Genomic DNA, 23,469 nt, shown 5'->3' with positions numbered 1-23,469 from the left:
TGGGGGGGGGGGGAGAGGCTGGGGAGACAGGAATAGAAGGTTCTGCTTGAAGGTTAGTTGAGGAGGGGCGGGAGGGGCTCCTGTGGAGCATAAACACCGCACAGACCAGTTGGGCCGAATGGACTACTTCTGTGCTGTAGATTCTCATGGATTCTTCCCCGCAGACTCAGTGCCGCCCGCAGCCACCGGCGTCCGCTCCAGCAGGCCTGGCCCACCCCTGGTCACCAACTGTGGACAAACAACGACAACAGTGGCCACTTGTGGGGAGGATGATGGGTCACCAGTCCGGGCACAGGTAATGGTCACCAGTCCGGGCACAGGTAATGGTCACCAGTCCGGGCACAGGTAATGGTCACCAGTCCGGGCACAGGTAACGGTCACCAGTCTGGGCACAGGTAACGGTCACCAGTCCGGGCACAGGTAACGGTCACCAGTCCGGGCACAGGTAATGGTCACCAGTCCGGGCACAGGTAACGGTCACCAGTCCGGGCACAGGTAATGGTCACCAGTCCGGGCACAGGTAACGGTAAAGGTCACTAATGCTGACAGCAGCTGTTGTCCAGTTACCACAACAACAGTGTTTCCTGGTGGACTGAACATTGTTTTGAGCGATTGTCATTCACGGTGGTACTGTGTATAAACGCGTAGCGGAAGTACAAATTCTTTCTTACACGGAAAACAAATGCATCAGAGATCAGTTCTTCTGAGCAATTCTGAAATGTGCCTCAATCACAGTGTGAAGCAGTCTATTCAGCAGTGGAGTACCTAATCTGTCTCACCAGACGTTCATGCGTAGACACTCGCTAACAGTTATCATCGGTCAGTAATCAAGAGCTCCATTTGCCCCCCTCTCCCCCTCTCCCACATGGAAACAGAAGCTCAATTGTGGTAACAGAAGCTTCTGAGTTTCTCGAGTTGTAGCCACGGCTTTGCAGGTTACTGAGCAGCAACTACTTCATATGGAATAGGTCAAAGAGCCAACTCGGGCTGGCCTCGCGCCCTCTCCCTTCGTTGGCCAAAAACAGTATGCAGGACGAGAGAGTAATTCAGTCACGAGGTACAGTTGAAGATTTAGATTTAGTTTGCAGACATGGGGATCCAATTTTAATAGTTATAATAACAGTTATGGGATTGCACGGGGTTTATATTCCGTTTTTTTAAAAAAGTGAAATCGCTACAAAGCAGATTTGAGATCTTTATTACCCAAAATGTCTAAAATATAATTTGAACATAAACTTAGAACTATAAAATTAGAAACTTAAAACATTAAAAACATGTTGTCCCAACATGTAACAGAAACACCTTAAATCCCGTTAAAAACAGGGTTTCATAACTGCAGGATTAAAACAGCAATGTATAATAATTAAGCACATTGTGCACTGTACATTTCACATGGAACATCACTTATTTAACGTAAATGAAACCTCGGCTCTTTAACCAACCTGAGCTAATACTCCGGAATTAGGTAAGCGGGATGCATCCTTCCAGGGAGAGAGTATGTACGCATTCCATTCCAACAATCTATCTCTGGGATTTCCATGTGTAGGTGGGATGCACGGAAATCTCAGCTTGGTTTGGAGATTCTTAAGCAGTGATGGGTTTCCGAGTGTCAGACACCCAGGGGACTAACCCCCACCACCACCACCACCAAAAAACGTAAATCAATCCTGTTTTAATGCATACATCACGTCATCTTGGCTAACATTCAATCGTACTCGCGAGTGAAGATCGTTTTTACTAGACTCAACAAGCAGCAGACGACAAGCTCCGAGTCTCATACAGACCGACATCGCTTCAGATATTGCTGGAGGCTGAAGACCTTCCATCCTGCACAGTCCCATGTGCTGCTGGTATACCTGAAATAAGAGGAGTAGTGGCAACAATTGACTGAATTGTACCCCACAGCTGAATATTCCTTCTGTGTAAAACTTGCATCGGGTTAGGAAAGTTAAGTGAATCACACCAGTACCAAGATCCCTGAATACACGCTCACAAAATGGTTGAAATATAAAGATAAATTACACAATCATTAAATTCTAGGTAATTCTACAGGTACCACATGGCTTTGCTTTACATATGCTAAAAGATGCAAATTGTAATAAATATGAAGGCCTGTAATGTTCGAGGTATTTTGCATTAAGGCTCCTACTCTTTCCTGTTGAGTTGGCATTTAGAATAGCTTTACTATTAATATCTTAACATCGGATGTGTCAAGCTTAAATAATGGCCTGTGTAGGGTTAAGTGCTGGAAACTTCTATTTCTGTTCCGATACTTCTTTTGAATGCCGTTGGTCAATAATAAATAAAATCCCTTCAAACAGCCAACTTGTACCTGGCGTTTGCCAATGTTCAAAACAATCTACGGTACGAAAATAAAATGGTATTGGTATTAAATTGGCAGTCAATACCACCCTTCTCTTTTCCCATGTTTTAAATCAACCCATTGTGATCACATACTGTATCGCAGAACACTTTATAGACAATTAAATCCCCACCTGCTGAAATGTGGCTTCCTCTACACCTAGCTGTTTGAATTCAGCAATGACGGCTTGCAGAAAGATTTGCTCTTGCACGGATGAATTCCTACCACACAGAAGACAATACAATTTACATTTATATGGTGTCCTTCATGTCGGGAGGACATATTGTAAAGGGAATTGACTGTATTTTTCACCCACAAAATACACAGTCAACTCACTTTACAGTGAATCCTGTGAAGCGCTTTGAGACGCCTCAACGATTCAATAAGGCACTATATATACACAATTAAAAGATCTGTTTAAATAGGAGGATAAAGCTGCTTTCAAACCTATCTGAAAATAAATTAGAAATGATTGTACTAGATTGTAAATATGGGGGTGGGAGGGTGGAAAGAAAGAGAATACGAGTTTCAACACTAGTCCAGAAACAAAACAGAAGTCTACTATATTCAACCTTTGTTATTTATCCTTTTCTACCAATTCAACTAGTTTAACAGGAGATGAGGAAATCAGCACTGGTTCATTGATATGTGAAGCTATCAGATTCAATGCAAAATCCAGATCCCCCTCCCCTTCTAGAAAATTCCAAGACAAGTAATCCAATCTTTTTTTGGTGGATGGGGAAGAGACATTAGTTCATCTGACGTCTTAATCCACAAATGGGAAGCTCAAACAGTTTATAAGCTGATTCACTTGATTACATTACTACTCATAATTTCCAGGCGATACAGGAAGTGAAACTCAAGAGTTGCTGACTACCCCATGATTATTTTTGGGTGACAAAATACAACTCGATCCACAAAAAGCAATAGATGAATAACAACAACAACAACAAGATTCCATTTATAGAGCGCCTTTCACGTCAGGAGGACGTCCCAAGGCGCTGCACAGTTGGGTCATGACCCGAGCAGGGGGAAATGGTCAGGGTGAGGGAGGGAAGGGAGGGAGAGAGGAGGGGGGAAATGGTCAGGGTGAGGGGAGGGAAGGGAGGGAGCGAGGAGGAGGAAGAGAGTCGAGAGGGGAGCTGAAGGCACGGTCAAAGAGAAGCTGGGTCCATGAATCGAATCGTAGAATCTTACAGCACAGCAGGAGGCCATCTGGCCCATCGTGCCTGTGCCGACTCTTTGAAAGAGCCACCAACTAGTCCCACTCCCAACTCTTACTCCGCAGTTTTGCATTTGTTTTATTTTCAAGCACCTATCCAATACCCTTTTAAAAGTTATTATTGAATCTGTTCCATCACCCTTTCAGGCAGTGCATTCCAGATCATAACAACTCGCTGCATAAAACAAATTCTCCTTGTCTCCCTTCTTTTGCCAATTATCTTGAATCTGTGTCCTCTGGTTGCAGACCCACCCACACGCCAGAGGAAACAGTTTCCCCTTATTTAATCTTTCAAAACCCCTCATCATTTTGAATCTTCCCAGTCCTCACCTTATAGCAGTGATGTATGGGGAGGAAAACATTTCATCGAGTGCCTGTGTCACATGGACCATCCTGACCATGCTGGATGCAGATTTCTGAGCTGAGGAGATTTCACAGATTTCAGCACTTCTCCTGCAGATATCCAGGGCACGTCTTGCATCGCCAGACAGAGCTGCCACCTGCCAATTGCAAATCCAGACAGTATTTTATTTATATATAGACGCTCTTCGCCCCCCAGTCCCTTTGCCTTGCCTCCTTCCAAGGCCCATCTCAAGACCTTCCTCTTCAACCATGCCTTCAGCCACCCTGCACATTATTGGTTGATCTAAGAGATCATTTCAATTTTACCCGATTGAGCATCTCTCACCTTTCTGGCAACCAATTGAATAACATCATCCTCAAAAGCCTTCAGCCGGTTGAGCCGCGATGCAATGATCTGCTGCAACTGTTTGTAGGTGTAAGGCTGAAAGGACATTCTTGTCAGGCCCTAAAATTTGGAAAACAAATGGATAAAGTAAAACATCCCATTGTACAAAGTACACCAACTTACCTTTGTGTTTCCACTCCAAAAGTATTAACTAGATCACAAACTTGCAATTTTAAGATCACAAATTAAGCCAATTTATTAGCAGCTGGAATCGAATGTACAAAGTGCTCCCTCAACTGCAAGAGTCTTTTTTTAAGATATCAGGTCTCATGCCCAACAGCTTAAAGCAATATACAAAACAGAATTACATTTGGATAGTGCCTTTCATGTCGGGATCGGGAATACTCAAGAGCATTGATAAAGTGTGGTGTTAGTACTCACCAGTCTGCTAGCCACTCTGTTTATCATGATCCTCTCAGGAAGATCCATTGTGTTGGCAATTGCCAGAACCACCAATTTTGCCTGTTTTCGAGTCGGCCAGTCAAACAGATTATACATGACGTTCTGTTTCCGAGTCCACAAAAGGTCGAGCTACGAGGAACGAAACACAGAGGCACTAAAGATCAGTTTGGGACACAGATGTGAGCTAAAGTGCACATTGACATTTGTCTCCTACATGTTACCCACAATTTGTTCCATTTCCACATTTTTCAGTTCCAAGTTTCAAAATAAACTGAGTAAGTAGGCTGCTCCGTGCTTCCCGCCTTTCATATCAGGAGGATGTCTCAAAGCGCTTCACAGGATACAATACAAAATGACATTTACACAACGCTGTTCACGTCGGGAGGACGTCCATGGATTGGATATGAGTGTAGTGTATTGTGTTGGCAAACTGAAATAATCACAACTTGATTACTCATGTATTGAGAATTGTCACCTGGGTTTAAACTTTATAAATGTCCAATGAGGTATGAGCTTTTTTTTGCACATTTTTTAAAAAAGTGAAAAATATTGATAGGAGTTCTGGGAAAGCAAACCAGAATGCACGATACGGGAGGCATTCAATAACAACTCGCATCTATATAACGCCCTTCACACGGTCCAACACCTTATTTAACATAGTTATCCAAGGACCATGATTCCCTGATACCCTTATTGGATACCCTGATTCCCTGGCCAAGTGCTCAATGCGGGGAATATCCTGGTTAGTGATGTATTGTAACACTATTTCTTCAGCTATTACAGTTCTCACCTCATCCACCAGAAGCACTGTAGTCTCCCGCTTTGCAGCGGGAGTACTAAATCTCTTCTCCAGTAGAGCAGCTGCATGGTCTGCCGTCGCTTTCTGTCCAGTCAATAACTACAGAAACAGTAAAAAAAAGAAAGTATTGTTGATGCATTTGCCTGGAATCGAAGTCTAATGCAACAATATGGATAACAATCTCAGCGCTTTGGGATGTCCTCCCGACGTGAAAGGAGCTCTATAAATATAATTCTGTTGTTGTTGATAGATGTGTGTTTCAAGAATTACAAGTTGCAATCTTGCTCCCAATGGTTCGAGCAGTAAATCCTCTGCCTCGATGTGCAGCCACTGTTCTGTGCCAAGTTATTGGATCTCAGTTAGAGCAAAGATAAGTGTTTTTGGGGGAAGTATGAGTGAGAGTGACAGAGCAAAAGAATTTCAGTCAAGAAAATTGCTCCTGACTGCTTTTAAAACATTTGGGACATTTCAGACCTGGACAATATAATAATTCTTGCATTTGCTAGAGAGCATTTCACATCAGGAGATCTCAAAGCGCTTCATAGAATATATTGTATAGTGTAGCAATTGTGTATTTTGTAGACAAACACCAATTTGTGCACAGCAATGTCCCACAAACAGCCATGATGAGATGACCAATTTCAGTTGGGATATAGTTAGCTAGATTATCTCGAGAAAAACTCCCTTCGTATAGACCAGCAAGTCCAACGCCTTCTGGTCTATGTAAGTTTAGTGATGTACACAACGCAGTAGGGGTGGCAGATGGAATTGGATCCAAACTCCATTGTATAGATTTTTAACCCAGTAAATTCTTACCTTCAGAATCTGTACATAGGCCTGGTGAGGATCGGTCAGCTTCATCCCATTGATCTCTATGAACTGGAAGATGGGGAGCTCCTCCTGTTCTGCTGCGTGGCTTAGACATCGCATCACCTCGTGGACCGTGGCTGTTTTTCCTGTTCCTGGAACCCCAGAAATATACATGCACCTGCAAAAGGCAACATGCATTTATATAGCGCCTTTCACACAGTCTCGCAGCGCTGAAGTGAAAATACAGGGAAAATAAATAGAAGCAATGATGCCTTTTAACAAAGAAAGTTTCTCGTACCCCCCGGTGCCATCAATGACTTTGCTCTCTATAAAGTTGTAGACATCCTGAAACTCCTGTTCTCTACAGGGCAGAGACTCTGGCACTGCTGACACGTGTAATCTGGGAAATAAAATGAAATATGTAGGTCAGGAAGAGTCAACTGGAAGCTTAGGTTCTCAAGTGTTTAAAGGAGCATCTATTAGAACAACTAATACCTGGCCCTGGCCTCTTCTAACACGCTGACTGGCTTGGTGGCTGGCTGCCTCCTGCTGGGAATGGCTGGGATGGGGTGATGCGGTGTTCCTGGCGACTTGGGTGTTCTTGATGAAGACTTCCAAGTGATTGTTAAAGAGAAGGAAATAAATAAAACGGTTGTGAATGGTGTTTAAGAAACAACTGGAGATTCCAAAGCAGAGATCTATAGTTTGATTATTCATTTGGAAACAGAAGGTAAATAATGTTAAATGCAAACTTGATCAGCGATGGATGATCTGGTTGTTACACAAATCCTAGTGTTTATTTTAATAATCCAAGTTTAGTTCCCCCAAAAGTTTTTTGAAAAACAACCATGAACAAAATGGGCCAGAATGGCCTTCTACTGCGCTGTAAACATTCAACAACAACAACAAGATTCCATTTATAAAGCGCCTTTCACGTCAGGAGGACGTCCCAAGGCGCTGCACAGTTGGGTCATGACCCGAGCAGGGGGGAAATGGTCAGGGTGAGGGGAGGGAAGGGAGGGAGCGAGGAGGGGGGAAATGGTGAGGGGAGGGAAGGGAGGGAGTGAGGAGGGGGTAGAGAGTCGAGAGGGGAGCTGAAGGCACGGTCAAAGAGAAAGGTTTTGAGACCGGCCTTGAAGGAGGAAAGGGAGGAAGCGGCGAAGGCACTGGGGGATGGAGTTCCAGAGCCTCGGGGCTGAGAGGCTGAAGGCCTCCGGGTCTGGCCTCCTACTCGTCTTCCGCTTCACCCTCGGCGACCGTGCTGAGGCTCTGGAACTCCCTTCCTCACCCCCTTCCCCTCGCCCCTTCTCTTCCTATTTTCAGGTCTCTGCTGAAGACCTTTCTTTTCAACTGCGCCTTTGGTCACCTTCCTCCCCCTCCCCCCGGCTCGGCCCCGGGATCTGTGAAGTGCACTGAGATGCCGTCCAGCGTGGAGGGCACTATATAAATCCAAGTTGTTGTTGTGACACTGTAAAGTGTAGGGACCATGTATTTTGTAGGCAAACGCAGTGGCCAAATTACACACATCAAAATCCCAACAGCCACGAAGCAAATGATCAATATTATCTGGAGGATTGTTAGCCATGAGACTTGGAGAGAAACTCCCTCATCTATTTGAGTAGTGGCTTGGGATCTTTAACATCCACATGAACAGGGAGACAAGACCTCAGTTTAACATCCCCTCTGAAGGACGACACATCCAACAACACAGTGGCTCTCCCAATGCACTGAACTGGAACATCAGTCTGGACTGTGAGATCAAAGGATCATCACTTATGAAGTTTGGCTCAAATCCTTCAGGTTATTGGAAGCAAAGAGCTGGAGTTTAAACTGTGCTGAAAGGGTGAGGGATGGGTGGAGAAGGATTTTTCATTGTAACATACAATTCTTGCTGATGTATTCACAGGCATCTTTGCGGTAGACCTTGGAGTTCTTGGAGTGGACTTCCTTCTAGATGCTCTCATCAAACTCTCAAGCTCTTCCTCCTCGTTCTCACTGCTACTTTCAGAGCTTTGTTCCGCAGCTGGAAGGAATTCATCCTCACTGGCATCTCCAACATCATGTTCATCATCTCTGCCAACCACAGCAATCACTCGTGTCAGGCACAATTGTACAGAAAATCACCGAGCCTGAATAATTTATTTTAAGAACTCTAATCGCTGGTTACAGAACACTTTAATCAGCACAGACCTAAGTAGCAGGTTTATACTGAATATGTTAAAGTGGCTCCTGTAATATCTCAGCATTCCAGGCAGTGGTACTGAGACAAACACATGTGAAGCATACGGAGTCCGTCAGCTGATAGCGTTGCCGACACTCATCATTCTGGCTCAAACCGGGAGAATCTGAACATGTACAGCTTTACCCCAGATGATTTCAGAAAAATAATTCGCAAGTTCACAATTCCTAAAGATTTTTAAAAATTAAAGAAATGTATAAAAATCCCAAGAACAGATTTCAGTGGCCTGAGAAACTACTGATGATGAAACCCGTTTGTTACTTCAATAACTTGCCATATCATTATTAATAATAATCCCAATAATAATAATAAATATTTGATATAGTACCATTCACATAGGGAGGACATCTCAAAGTAGGAATTATTGTTGAAGTGTATTTTTCACAAAGTCAACAATATGTGGATATTATTATTATATCACAAATGCTCTACAGTGAAATTTTGCCCCGGAATAGTTTCCTTATCAAATACAATCAAACCTACAAAACACAACCAAAACACTGAAGGAAACAAAAAGGATGAAGGATTGAAAAAACACATTGCATTTGTGAGACCACAACTTACTTTAGCTGCTCCTTCAAGCGCATTGAACACTGGCGTGCCGAGCTTCTCTGAGACCTTGGTGTAGAAATTATATTCTCGGCTTCATTTTTCTGTTCTTTTTTATTTATCCTGAAGTTAATAACACATTGAGAATAAACATCCTACTTTTTTTGTCGATTGATCCTGTTGGTCGGTGAGTCAGTGACTGGAGGACGTCAATTTAAAATGCAAACAAACAAATGGGGAGGTCAGGAGAATTAAAAAACACACACAGAGCAGTTAGGGTATGGAATGTCCTACAGGGAGCAGTGGCTGAGGCAGAATCCATATTAGCTTTCAAAGGGAACTAGATAAACACCTAAAATGGAGTCAACCACAAGGGGTTTGGGGAAAACGCAGGTAAATGGGACTGAAAGGTTTGCTCTTAAAAGAGCCAGTACGATGAGCCAAATGGCTTTTCCTGTACACTGTAAATTTCTATGTTTCTATTAAATTGTCACTATTGATTTCACTGAACGTGCATTTCTCAAAGTTACTGTCAGCAGCAGATCATTTTTTTTTGCGGGGGTTTGATGGTTATCACTGTACCTGGTTTGAGTTGTGGAATTCCTTTTGGGAGTTTCTTGGCTTTCACATTTGGACGTCCGTGAACTCTTGCTTCTGCTTAAAGATCCAGAAATCTCACTGTGCTTCCTTCAGAGAGATTCAGCATTTCAAATCAATCCAATAGTCAATCAGAGAATTTAAAATCAATATTTGCTGCAGTCATAGTTCTATCCTTTTTATTCTTGCCAACTGTTCTCTTCTTGTGTTCCCTCCTCTCCTCAACGTTTCAATGGGTATTTGTTAGGACAGACACCGGGAAGTATTTCTTAACAAAGAGAGTGATTAATAATCGGAAAGGGTTCCCAAGGTGGGTGTTTGAGGCCAGGACCATGGATTCATTTAACAAACAAGGTCAGTTTGCATGCCATCATGGGAAGGTGGGAGAGTCAGTAATCTGAGTCAAATGTCATCCAATTCATCCTTGTGACCTTGTGGACCTTGTGGCCACCCAGCAGCCCCCAGGCCCCAACTCTCCAAAGTGGTCTTTTTGTACATGTGAGCTTTGACATTGAACAAGTTACAGGGGTGGGGGAGGGTCTTGGGGAGAGGGAAGACCAGATCAGGGGAAAAGAGAAATCACAGCAATTCATCATCCTGCCCTAACCTAATAACACAGGACGGATCACTGGATAATGATAACCAGTTGATTTGTGGCTTTACCCCCCTCCCTAACTCAGGGCTCTGGTACAATCGCAAGGGCCCAAACAGCCGCCCATGTTGAAATCAACTCATTAAGCACAGCCTAGGATTTGAACTTGAATCCTGTACGACTTCATGCCACAACGTGGTGTGTTTAGCCACACGGTCACGAGGGGACGCTGTACATCCATACTGTACTTATTTGGGGGGGTTTCAACACGTTCAGCTAAACTCTGGACTGAACACATGGTAATGAAGGCACATTTGCCTGCGGAACAACCATTCATTTCTACTTCATTTTGATTTGTAACACGATTTGAGAAGACCCCGTGTCCAACCCCCGTGCCCGTATCCTGCCAAAGAACAGTTCTGCTCCCGAGTCTGACAGAAGGTCTAAACCTGAAACATTGGCCTCTTACACATCTCTCTCAGAAGCTAATCATCTGGTTTGGCATTCGAGTGCTGGTGAAGGTATGAAAAACGTTTGGCAACTTACTTGTGAAGATCAGTGTGTCCTTCGGTACTTCGAGCCCGAGTCGGAGAGTCTGCCTGATTAGCTTTCGAATTCAAACGAATCGGATTTATACAGAGAATGTCAACTTTGCAGTCAGTTCTGAGATTTAACCCCTTAATAGGTAAGAGGGCAAAATTTCCTGGGATCCCATTTCGTAACTTTTTAGAAGGTGAAACATCACAAGCTAAACCGTTAAAAGTAACTTTGCGTTTTGGAGTTTGTTGTTCTCTTGACACAGAGGCTCTGTTGTCAAAGTCCTCCTCCTCTTCATCCTCCTCTTCATCTTCATCATCATCTTCATCATCATGTAACAGTTCACATAAAACATCTTGTCCTTTCAGCTTGGTTCCTCGGGATTTGCTGGGACCTGGTGTCAGCGGAGAGGAAAGTAAGAGAAAAAGCGAAAAGGAAAGAGAAAAAAATGTTTTAATTTAGATTCCTGGAAATCTGTAGAAAAAATTAAGGGCCAGACATTGGTTCCGCAGTGTGGTTCAGTGTTCTTATGTTGGGGCAGGGGGTGAAGAGGAGAGAACAAAAGAGAGAAAATAACACAAACAGCTACAACAACGATAACAATAATCGCTGCTAAAGCTACTAATTATTATCCATATGAGTACTGTTAACCCTGAATGCCAAAGCCCTAATGGGTAGGGTTGTCCTAGCTGGACAAGTATCGGGAAAGCTTGCCAGACAGTGCTATGATGTGGTTTTATCTAATTAGACTCCAGCAGTTACCCCAACGCACACTCTGTGGTTCCCAAGCCAACCTGCGTCTAATACTTTCCAGGATTAGGTAATCAGGATGTGTTCCTCCAGAGAACATTGCATTGCAACAATCTACTTTTGGGATTTCCTGTGTAGGTGAGATGAATGGAAATCTCAGCTTGGTTTGGATACTCTTAAACACAGTAATGGCTTTCCGCACGTGTCAGACACCCGGCTGGGTATTTGTGGTGTATGACGTGTGGCTACATGAACATCAGGCAAGGATGGCAGTTGTTGGCCTCCATATTGAAGACCCTCAGAGACGTCCATTGGTTGCATCCAAAGGATTAGGTCACTCTCACAGGTTAGGCAAAGGGAAGAATTCATCAACCACGGTCTAAAATCTCCCATGTCTTAGAACCACGAAGCCTGACCTCTTCATACTAATAATCGCTGCATTTGATACAGCGCCTTATCACATTGTTAAGATGTCACAAAGTCCTTCACAGGATATAAAGTGCAGTGATTGTATATTTTATGGGCAAAACTTACTGGAGAGTTGAAGCCTCTTCCTGACCAAAGAGCTCTTCCCCGGAGTGGTCGCAGTTTGTCTTTGCTTCTCTGTTGAACAGGAATATTTGGAAGCAGAATTTTTCTTTGAAATGCTGCTGTGAGATTTCAGGTCGGAGACTCTGCTGTTAAACACTCTTCCTCCACTGACGGGGCTCAGAGGGGCCAAACTGCACAAGATGTCCCGTGCAACATGCTGTGATTTGGGAACCAGTTTGGCATCTACCTCCGATGTCTGCTTTGTGCTCCTCTTGAGCTGCCCTGCATGTGGGTTTCCATGAGCACAGTCCCTGTTCAGCTGGGGGGCTTCTGAACTCCTCCCAGAGAATGAGGGAAGTGGATTAAACACCTTGCCATTCCAGCTGAGTTTAGCAAAGAGAGTGTCGCTGCTTTGTTTGACAGAAAGAAATTGCTCATTTGGAGCAATCATTAATACCTGAGGAGGGCGGGGGGGGGGGGGGCGGGGGAGAAAGAAGGAACAAAAAAAACAACAATATTTTGTGATCAAAAAGGTGGTTTAGGATTAAGATACGAGCAAGTCTAGGATTTAAACATTTTGACCAGCTATGAAGTCATTTCTCTTCCATTTCCTCCCAGCATCATCCATTTCCAAATAATTAGCCCATGTTAGGCCAACAAAATGTGTTCACCTTCACAGTCCTGAGGATGGTTTCTGCACTGATCTCGTTGTCACAATCACGAGCTTCGTATAGAAAGATCTCCTGTGGATGGGGCTCCCGTCCTAATAGCTTTTGCTTGAACTTTGGGATCTCCTCAAACCGGACAAACCACTGCACCTCGGCGCACTTGGTGGGCTGATCTTTCGTACCTAGCACAGAAAACAATGACCTGTTAGAAAGAAATATGGAAAAAAAACAATACATACAATACAAATTTAGACAGTGCCTTTCTCATTGGTAATGCGTCGTGAGGATCTTAAAAGTCCTGGTTTGGCACTCAAGTCAGGGATGACATGGTCAAAGAAGTAAATACTGAGGCATCACAATGTCTAAAAAACTGGAGAATAAAAAAATTAATTAAAAAAGTTAATGTGCAGCACTCACTGATCTCTCTCTTCCTGCCCCACTCACAGCACCCAGTATATTCACTGAAGCGGAATGCACACCCCCGATCAGGTAACATGATGAAGTTTATTCATAGCAACAGGAGGCCATTCAGCCCCTCGAGCCCGTTCCACCATTCTATAAGATCATGGCTGATCTGTACCTCAACTTGCCCGCCTTTGCCCCGTATCCCTTGTTACCCGGACCTAACAAACATCTCTCCACCTCTTGAACAAGTGAATAGATTCAGCCATAATCCGCAGAGCCTTTTGGTGGAGAGAATTCCAAATTCTCACTCCCATTTGGGTGAAAATCCTCCTCCTGATTTCACTCCTAAATGGCCTGACTATAATTGTAAGTTGATGCTCCCCTTGTTCTGGATCCCCCACCACAGGAAGGTTTTCTCTTACCGCCATCGTATAACTTCAGCAGCTTAGCCACGTAAGGGCGTTCATCATCATCACTCTTGATTAAGATAAAATCTCCAAGCTCGATGGAGTGTGAAACAGATTCTTCTTTGTACCGTATACAAATTCCTCTAGAAAAACACAAGTGCGCAAGATCATCTTCGGTTTTCTTTCATAAAAGTGACACTGATTACATAGTGATAGTGTAGAATTATGTTGGGGATATTCTGTACGTCACAGAATGTCCTGTGAAGCGCTTTGGGATGTTGCCCCGATGTGAAGGGCTTTTACACCAAATGTAAAGATTATTATTATTATTACGATAGTAAATTCCCGATAAGTTCGATCCCTGCTTAACTTGTCACAACCCCTTAAGTCACCACGTTGTCAATATCCCAGACACATTTACTTATGTATTTAAACGCACGTCTGACTCGCGCTTTAGATAACTCATCGCTGAGCCCTTTTCCTTTGGAATGCCGAGTTCTCTGTGTATTATTATTCATCATCAACACGCAGCCAATCGAGCCTCTCTGTGTTCAGTGTGTCGCGCTCTGGGAAGCTGCCCCGAGTGATATATAAATGCAAGTTGTTGTTGTCTCGTCCTGTAGCAGCAAAACCCTTCGAGACGTTACCTTCCGCACCAAATGCATTTACCGCACAACAAGTTAACCAGAGAACAATTTGTGAGTAACGCAAATCATAATCCTTGCATTTGGTATAACACCTCATCAGATCAGAACGTTTCAGAGTGATTCAGGGCTTACGGTAAAGTGTAGTGACTGTGTATAATGTGTATAGGCTATTTCAGCAGCCAATTGGCATACGACAATGTGTCTCAAACCAACGCCTGAACATTGGGAGAAGATCCCTTCTCTTTTGGAACAGAGACACAGATTCCTGATCGTCCGCCCGAGTCGGGCAAAGGGGACCACGGCTCAACATCTCATCCAAAGGACAGCAAAGCGTTCCCCAACACTGCCCTCCAGTCACAACTTACTGACTGGGGGGGAGGGGGAGAGGGGGGAGGGGGAGGGGGCGCGGGGGGGAGGGGAGAGGGGGGAGGGGAGGGGTAGGGAGGGGGGGGAGTGGGGAGGGGGAGAGGGGGGAGGGGGAGAGGGGGGGGGGAGAGGGGGGGAGGGGGAGAGGGGGAGGGGGGGGGCGCGGGGGGGAGGGGGAGAGGGGGGAGGGGGAGGGGGAGAGGGGGGGAGGGGAGGGGCGCGGGGGGGGAGGGGAGAGGGGGGAGAGGGGGGAGGGGAGGGGGCGCGGGGGGGGAGGGGGAGAGGGGGGGGAGAGGGGGGGAGGGGGAGGGGGCGCGGGGGGGAGGGGAGAGGGGGGGAGGGGTGGGGGGGGAGGGGCGCGGGGGAGGGGGGGGAGGGAGGGCACTAAGTGCAACAGCCATCAAACATTAGGCAAATATTTTATATATACAAAATAAATCCCTTTAACGAGAGCTGCACCGCCCGAGTCACGGCCCCGGAGCCCTCCCTCTGTGTGTGTGTGTGTGTGTGTGTGAGGGGGCGGTCCCGGTCCCCGGTCCCGGTCCCGGTCTCGGGCTCTGTGCGGCGTCACTCACTGGTATTCGCAGGTGTGCAGTTTGCGGTGCGCGCGGCGGGAGCGGCCGCTCCAGGTGTAGGAGCGCGAGTCCCGCTCCCGCTCCCGGACTCGGGTCAAGTACTTCCTCATTGTGGCTCCGGGTTCCGGGTCCCGAGTTCCCGCCGCTGCCCCCGGACCCGCCCACAGCCCCTCCCCCCGGACCCGCCCACAGCCCCTCCCCCCGGACCCGCCCACAGCCCCTCCCCCCGGACCCGCCCACAGCCCCTCCCCCCGGACCCCGCCCACAGCCCTCCCCCCGGACCCGCCCACAGCCCCTCCCCCCGGACCCGCCCACAGCCCCTCCCCTCGGACCCGCCCACAGCCCCTCCCCCGGACCCGCCCACAGCCCCTCCCCCGGACCCGCCCACAGCCCCTCCCCCCGGACCCGCCCACAGCCCCTCCCCCGGACCCGCCCACAGCCCCTCCCCCCGGACCCGCCCACAGCCCCTCCCCCGGACCCGCCCACAGCCCCTCCCCCCGGACCCGCCCACAGCCCCTCCCCCCGGGGGCGGGGCTCACAGCCCAGACCCCCCTCTTGGTGTATGATGATTGATGGCTGATGTAGTGACTGTGAGACCCGGTGCGGAGCCTCAGTGACACTCGGACGCTGTCGGTGCCGCGATCCACCCACAACTACACAGTCACTTCACAGTGTGTCCTGTGAAGCGCTCAGAGGCGTCTCTATGATCGGGCGCTGCAACGTCAGAGACCCCCAACGATTATTATTATTATTATTGTTGTTGTTATTATCCGAATAAAAGAGCCACAGTTCCCACTCCGGGACTTCCGGTCCAACAATCCCAACAGTAACTCGGCCGCTGTGTGGCGGTGTGGCCGCTGTGTGGCGGAGTGGCCGCTGTGTGGCGGAGTGGCCGCTGTGTGGCGGAGTGGCCGCGGGGGGCGCTGTGTGGCGGAGTGGCCGCGGGGGGCGCTGTGTGGCGGAGTGGCCGCTGTGTGGCGGAGTGGCCGCGGGGGGCGCTGTGTGGCGGAGTGGCCGCGGGGGCGCTGTGTGGCGGAGTGGCCGCTGTGTGGCGGTGTGGCCGCTGTGTGGCGGTGTGGCCGCGGGGGGCGCTGTGTGGCGGAGTGGCCGCTGTGTGGCGGAGTGGCCGCTGTGTGGCGGAGGCGGAGGCTGAGGCAGTGTGTGGCGGAGTGGCCGCGGGGGGCGCTGTGTGGCGGTGTGGTCGCTGTGTGGCGGAGTGGCCGCGGGGGGCGCTGTGTGGCGGAGTGGCCGCGGGGGGCGCTGTGTGGCGGAGTGGCCGCTGTGTGGCGGAGTGGCCGCGGGGGGCGCTGTGTGGCGGAGTGGCCGCTGTGTGGCGGAGTGGCCGCTGTGTGGCGGAGTGGCCGCGGGGGGCGCTGTGTGGCGGTGTGGCCGCTGTGTGGCGGTGTGGCCGCTGTGTGGCGGAGTGGCCGCGGGGGGCGCTGTGTGGCGGTGTGGCCGCTGTGTGGCGGAGTGGCCGCGGGGGGCGCTGTGTGGCGGAGGCTGAGGCAGTGTGTGGCGGAGTGGCCGCGGGGGGCGCTGTGTGGCGGAGGCGGAGGCAGTGTGTGGCGGAGTGGCCGCGGGGGGCGCTGTGAGGCGGAGGCGGAGGCTGAGGCGGTGTGTGGCGGCGGTGGGAGTCAGTCGGGGATATGGCGAACAGGACCGTGAAGGACGCGCACAGTATTCACGGCACTAACCCGCAGTACCTGATCGAGAAGATCATCAGAACCCGCATTTACGAGTCAAAATACTGGAAAGAGGAGTGTTTTGGACTGACAGGTACCTGCGGCCTAGTGCGGCCCTGAGCCTGGGCCTCGAGTACACAGCAACCCGCCTCCACAGGGCTCCGGGGGGGGAGCGGGGGGGGGGCTCCGGGGGGGGGCTCCGGGGGGGGAGTGGGGGGGAGGGCTCCCGGGGGGGGGGGGCTCCCGGGGGGGGGGGAGTGGGGGGGGGCTCCGGGGGGGGGCTCCCGGGGGGGGGGGGCTCCCGGGGGGGGAGCGGGGGGGGGGGGGCTCCCGGGGGGGGAGCGGGGGGGGGGGGGGCTCCCGGGGGGGAGCGGGGGGGGGGGGGGCTCCCGGGGGGGGAGCGGGGGGGGGGGGGGGGCTCCCGGGGGGGGAGTGGGGGCTCGGCTGCTCTTTATAATCCTCAGTATATAATATAATATACAATAATGATATAAATACAATCTATAATAATGTATAATAATGTCTAATAACATAATTATAATATAGATATTGTAATAATATAATTTACTAATATAACATTATATAAATATAGAACATCTCAGACTATTGTGTGTTAAATACCGTTCTGTTCACCATCTCCATCTCCAGCAAAATCCACACACGGACGACCAAACCTTACGCAGATTTCCTCACTCCACACAGAGCCCCAATAATAATCCTCAAAAAAACAAAACAATAATAATTTGGTCACTCAATCCACGACTGTTTGTGGGGACATTGCTGTGCGCAATTGGCCGCCGCGTTTCACCCACAAATATACAGTCAATTCACTGTACAGTCTATTCTGTGAAGCGCTTTGAGACGTCGAGAAGATGTGAAAAGCGCTATATCAAATGCGAGGATTATTATTATTATTATTATATAACAGGATATCACCAGAGCTCCGGCTCCAGATCATCCCACTGGAGCTGTGGGGCCATTAATAAGGAATAACCTGTTATCAAAACAGCGAGTGGTTTCTCCGGAGTGAGTTGGCAGATTGAGACCAGACCCCCTCAATATCTTCACTCATTGTTCGGTCTGATACGATATGATACGATATGATACGATATGATATGATGCCACCGGTATAGTTGGATGTTTCATTGTTAGAATTACAATTTAACGCAAAAGTTATTTTATCGTTGTGCCTGTTTGTGCCACAATAACAATAATAATAATCCTTGCATTTGATACAGTGCTTTTTACATCTTCTCGACGTCTCAAAGCGCTTCACAGAATAGACTGTAAAGTGAATTGACTGTATATTTGTGGGCGAAACGCGGCGGCCAATTGCGCACAGCAATGTCCCCACAAACATCTGTGGATTGAAGTGCCCAATTTATTATTTTTTTTTCTTGAGGGATTATTATTAGGCTCTGTGTGGAGTAAGGAAACTTGCCCGAGGTTTCGCCCTCTGCCTGGAATCGAACTCAGGTCTCTCACTTGCAAAGCGAGTGCTCTAACCACTGAGCTACAGGACTCCACAATCTACCTCTGGGATTTCCATGTGTAGGTGGGATCCCTGAAATTCTCAGTTTGGTTTGGAGACTATCACTTGGAGACTAAGTGATGGGTTTCCACACGTATCAGACACCAGGCTTTCCAAACAAATTCACATTGCCACTGCTTTGTTCAATGGGAGGTAGAGATGTTGAAGGAAGGTCGTCCCTGTGATTGAATTGTGTAGCAGGAGCTGGTAAAGGACCATAATATGCAGATGGTGTTGCCATTGGTGCTCAATTCTTGAGCATTGAGCATTCTTTGTTGGCATTCTTGTGATGATCGAAGATCTTATGACTTATTGATTCACCCGAGTGGTTGCTCTACTGTGGACATTGTAATGTACAAATGCATGTCATGTTTGTGTTCTAGCTGAGCTGGTTGTGGACAAAGCCATGGAGCTGAGGTTCATTGGTGGGGTGTATGGGGGCAACATCAAGCCTTCGCCGTTTCTTTGTCTAACCCTGAAGATGCTCCAGATACAACCTGAAAAGGATATCATTGTAGAGTTTATAAAGAATGAAGATTTCAAGTAAGTATAATTTGCATCTTGCCTATTACTTATGAACTTGTGAATTCTAGGTGTTATTTGGTGAGGATTGGATTGAGGGCAATTGTGCTGAAGTATAAAGGCAGTGACCAGAAGCCTGGGATCACACTAATCTTCCCCGTCAAAGCTGTTTGGCGCAAAAGGATAGTATTTTCTCAGCTGTGTGCAACTGTGATGTGAAACCTATTGAGCTTTTGATTTGCATTTTTACTAATTTCTTTGGTAATTAAGGTTATTCAGTTTTGTAAACGAATGAAGCAATACATTCTGAATTCAAGCGTTCTAACACTTCCTGAATTAAATAACTGCAGGTACGTCCGGCTGCTCGGTGCCCTGTACATGCGACTGACTGGTTCAGCCACTGATTGTTATAAATATCTCGAGCCACTGTACAACGACTATCGGAAGGTGAAACGTCAGAGCAGAGATGGAGGTAAAAGTAGTGTAATAATCTTAAGTAAAAGTGGGATCTCTTACCACTGCTTTAGAAAATCCAAGAAGATCTCCAGTTTCAGTAACTACTGTGATCAGTTGTAACAGAGAAATCACATGGAAACAGCAAAGCTGTGTCTGTATTTATACTCCACCCTTCCTACATCCCTGTCAGACTGAAAGGCTGTAATGTTCTGATTCAGGCATACAGGCCAATGTCACATAGCTGTCTAATCTTAATTCATAAATAATTGTTTCAATCCTTAAATTAAAAACTTTCAAGGTTAAAAACCTAAAAATAAGTCTATTGAAAACTATGAAACAAACCAGTCTGAAAATGCTATGATTTTAAAACACTCATATGATTTTGATGGTGTACTGAAACTGCTTTAAAATTATTTGTGTTACCAAACTGGTGTTAAAATGGATAGAATTCACCCTCAAACTTAATGCATCTGAATTTAATGGGGCCTTATTAGCATAGAAAGGTTTTGCATAGAAGGGGGCCATTTGACCCATCGTTTCACCTGGGTTTTGAACGACTCAGCCACGTTGGAATCAGATGATATAAACCAGCACATGCTTTTCTACCAATGAATCATTATGAATAATAAAACACATTATAGAAAGAATCTTAAAAAGATTTCTGCATTAGCTCCTGTCTGACACTTGCTGTTTGTCTTCACAGAGTTTGAATTGATTCACGTGGATGAATTTATGGATGAATTGCTGCATGAAGAGAGAGTCTGTGATATCATCCTACCTCGACTTCAGGCAAGCATTATGCTCAACCTTCATAGTGAAAATTATGCGTGTGTCAGTGAGAGAGGATAACCTTGGGTGCTTTCAAATGAACACATGAAAGATACTTACCTTTGACCTAAAATTCTCCTATATACATTTTTTAATTTCATACATTTAAAAAAACTCAAGGAAGCAATTTGGTCTTTTTTGCAGATATCCTGAGTACCTTTGTATCAATGTTCCTTTAACAGGAAGTTACCTCTTCACTGTACTTTTGTATACATTGTTTACAAGAATTATCACTAATATGAAGGAGTTGCCAAAGCTACGGACAGACAAGGTGTCAAGAGCTCCCGGCACATACTGTGTCTGATGCTGTACTCTTTTTTTTACTAACTGCTCACTTACCTTTGTAGTTTGCATTGTGATTCCACGGATGGTGAACTTGACACTCGGTCGCAGACTGGTTTATAATTCACAGCCGGTGTCTGCTATTCTGTCGTCCATGGAGTTTATGGGTTCCCAATCATTTTAATGATGAACTAACTCCAGTCGTCCTCAATCACTCCTTTTGTGTTGATCACCTAGAAACGTTACGTGCTGGAAGAAGCTGAGCTGCTAGACACGCGGGTCAGTGCGTTGGAGGAAGATATGGACGATGTGGACACGAGTGAGGATGAAGATGAGGATGATAATGACAAGGTGCTTGTGTAAAGCTTTCTTTTGGGAGTAGGTCGGACTGTAGTGCTATTAGAAGTTGCAACTTTAAACTTCAGCATTCCTACTGCATGAATGAACACACGCACTGAAATATTTACACATTTCAATCAATCTTCATTTTCTTTCTTTTAAAAAATGCCAAACTAATTTCCTTGTCTTTCTGTTCTGTTTTATCATCTCCAGAATGATCGAGCACCAACGCCAGAGCCTCCGCGGAGGGGCTACCGGGACCTCGACAGACCTCGGAGATCTCCCTCACCGCGGTACAGGAGGAGTCGCAGCAAAACACCCAGGCGGTAAGAACCAGTGTTGTTTGTGCTTCATGTGAACGATTCAGACCAATGGCAGCAGCACTTCACTGATCCTCCTCACACTCACTGGTAAATCTATTCAAAAGCAAAATCTCCCTGCGATCCTTTCAAAATCTTAAAACAGTTTGTGGATCTGCAGCAGCAGCCGCTTGAAGTAAATTTCTGTAAAAAGAGGCTGCTGCAAAGAATTTACAAGAATTCACCTTCATGCACTGGCATTGTATAAAAATTGTGGTCCCTCAAGCCATGACTGTTTGTGGGACGCTGCTGTGCGCAATTGGCTGCCCCGTTTCACCTATAAAATAGTCAATTCACTTTACAGTATATTCTGTGAAGCGCTTTGAGACGTCCTAATGACATGTTAAGGCGCTATTTCAAATGAAAGGACTATTATTAAAAGATGTATAAAATTAACCAGCCATTTTTTATATTTTTCTAGACGAAGCAGGTCCCCCAAGAGAAGGAGGTGTGTATAATGCCGATGTTGTTTGTGAAGTTGTTAATATTTATGAGATATTGTTTACTTCGGTTTTAAACCCGTTTGCTGTGTCACTCCCAGCGTGTCTCCCCGCAGGGAAAGGCATCGCAGCAAGAGCCCTCGACGCCATCGCAGCCGATCCAGAGATCGTCGTCACAGATCAAGATCCAAGTCTCCAGGTCTGAGCTTTGTGTCAATCTCTGCTCTTCAGCGTGTGGGTCAGGACTTTTTTTTTTAATTTTTTTATAACTTCTACAATGATTCATTCTTGTCAATGAGATTTACAACACGGGGTTGTTTGAAACTATCGTTCAGTATTGAGACTGTTAAACTTTGCTGCAGTTTAAATGAGTGAGAATTGTTTAGTACTTAAAGGAACTTTTTTTTTTGGTTTAGGTCACCATAGAAGCCATAGACACAGAAGTCATTCCAAATCTCCCGATAGGTAGTGTATGTTTCCAATAATCTTGACAACCCAATAGGTTTACACAATTGCTGTGTTGTTACTGATCAATTTTTCTCAATGTATTTTTAGACCGAAAAAGAGTCACAAGAAAAGCCGCAGAGGGAACGAGTGAATTTGAAGATCTGCCATCTGAGATAAAACTGCAATGTGCAACTGCAACGGTGTATGTTGTCAGTTTGTTTTGTATTTGAGAGTTTTCTCATTCCAGAATCCTATTTGTTTAAAAAAAACTTTTGAAATGAAAATATTATGGCAGAAATCTTCTCAATCCTTTCTTCCTCACTCTTGACAGGACAGGCAGTGGGTGGGGAGGGAGCAAAGGGGAACAGATTGTTCATAGTTTTATATGATTTTACAAGTATTTCAATTGTCAAGAATAAAGTATTCCCCTTGATCTTAAATATGGGATTGTCAAATGTGGATTAATTCATTGTTTTTGATTTGCTTTTTGAATAACATCATTGATGAAGTGTTAAGATGGAAAGATGTGGAAATCCCCTTTTGATAAAGTGGCACCAAACCATGCAGAACAATATCAATTCTAGTCTATGCAGTCAGCTGGGGCAAGAGTTAGTCTTGTTCCCAGGTTTACTTGATGGGTGAGGGGGGGAATCAGTTAGTTCCAATCAGAGATGCTGTGGTAAATCCTGTGAAACACTTTTAACACATTTCATTGATGTGTCAAAGTGTTATATCAATTGCAAGGATTATTAAAAGATCACAATGCAACATCTAAGATGATGACCTTATATAATCCTTGCATTTGATTATAGCGCCTTATCACATTGTTGAGACATCTCGAAGCGCTTCAACCCATCTTCCACCCAAGCTGCTCGGAATCCGGGGATGGTTACCAACAGGTCATCGTTGGGCTGTTAGCTTTGAGGCCTTTGAATTGTATCCAGGATTACTGTACTGCGGAGGACAGGGGGCTTACCCTTCCTCCAGCTGCCCTTGGACAGAACATTTACACCATCTTCACTACCATGGCCTTACTTGGACCAGGGAAATGTCACTGGTGGAAAATGTTATCAATACTTATACATTTGTAAGAGAAAATATTCTAAATGATATGCACATGTTTCCCAAGCATCTATACACCACTTTGGTCCAATGATTTTCCTCCCTTCAGGGAGATTGTGGTGACAATATTAAACAGAAGCAACAATAAATATTACCAGCAATAAATAGTCGCTCTTGTGTAGTGTTAAGCAATTGCTAGTCTTTAGCGAGATTGAATGATTTACAGATCCAGACAGGAAAATATATACACAAAGCCTGGAGTTTTTTTTATCGATGAACCATTTGTATATACAGTATATACTTAAAGGTGCTAGA

The 23,469-nt window shown here is 46.2% G+C and overlaps 2 protein-coding genes across 4 annotated transcripts; one reads left to right on the top strand and one right to left on the bottom strand.

The window, feature by feature from the left end:
- Positions 1 to 1,183: 1,183 nt before the first annotated feature.
- orc1 (origin recognition complex, subunit 1) lies at positions 1,184 to 15,341 on the bottom strand. Its single transcript, XM_042335806.1, has 17 exons — positions 15,207 to 15,341; positions 13,634 to 13,761; positions 12,810 to 12,988; positions 12,142 to 12,595; positions 10,867 to 11,251; positions 9,714 to 9,818; positions 9,147 to 9,254; positions 8,227 to 8,416; positions 6,839 to 6,954; positions 6,642 to 6,743; positions 6,350 to 6,521; positions 5,525 to 5,632; positions 4,714 to 4,863; positions 4,273 to 4,392; positions 3,915 to 4,084; positions 2,496 to 2,583; positions 1,184 to 1,856 (listed from the first exon to the last, which is right to left on the bottom strand). Exons 1-17 carry the CDS (start codon positions 15,314 to 15,316, stop codon positions 1,662 to 1,664), a joined length of 2,880 nt encoding a protein of 959 aa, XP_042191740.1. The 5' UTR covers positions 15,317 to 15,341; the 3' UTR covers positions 1,184 to 1,661.
- Positions 15,342 to 16,337: 996 nt separating this feature from the next.
- prpf38a (pre-mRNA processing factor 38A) lies at positions 16,338 to 23,313 on the top strand. Of its 3 annotated transcripts, NM_001292896.1 has the most exon segments (11): positions 16,338 to 16,354; positions 16,818 to 16,982; positions 18,803 to 18,962; positions 19,292 to 19,413; positions 20,101 to 20,186; positions 20,745 to 20,858; positions 21,060 to 21,172; positions 21,627 to 21,653; positions 21,762 to 21,844; positions 22,062 to 22,110; positions 22,201 to 23,313. In NM_001292896.1, coding segments are annotated over 10 exon segments (927 nt in total). In that variant the 5' UTR covers positions 16,338 to 16,354; positions 16,818 to 16,852; the 3' UTR covers positions 22,244 to 23,313.
- Positions 23,314 to 23,469: the final 156 nt, after the last annotated feature.

Source organism: Callorhinchus milii, unplaced genomic scaffold (genome assembly GCF_018977255.1).
Source record: "Callorhinchus milii isolate IMCB2004 unplaced genomic scaffold, IMCB_Cmil_1.0 Scaffold5, whole genome shotgun sequence".
Lineage (NCBI taxonomy): Eukaryota > Metazoa > Chordata > Chondrichthyes > Chimaeriformes > Callorhinchidae > Callorhinchus > Callorhinchus milii.
This window is presented reverse-complemented; position numbering and strand designations above follow the sequence as displayed.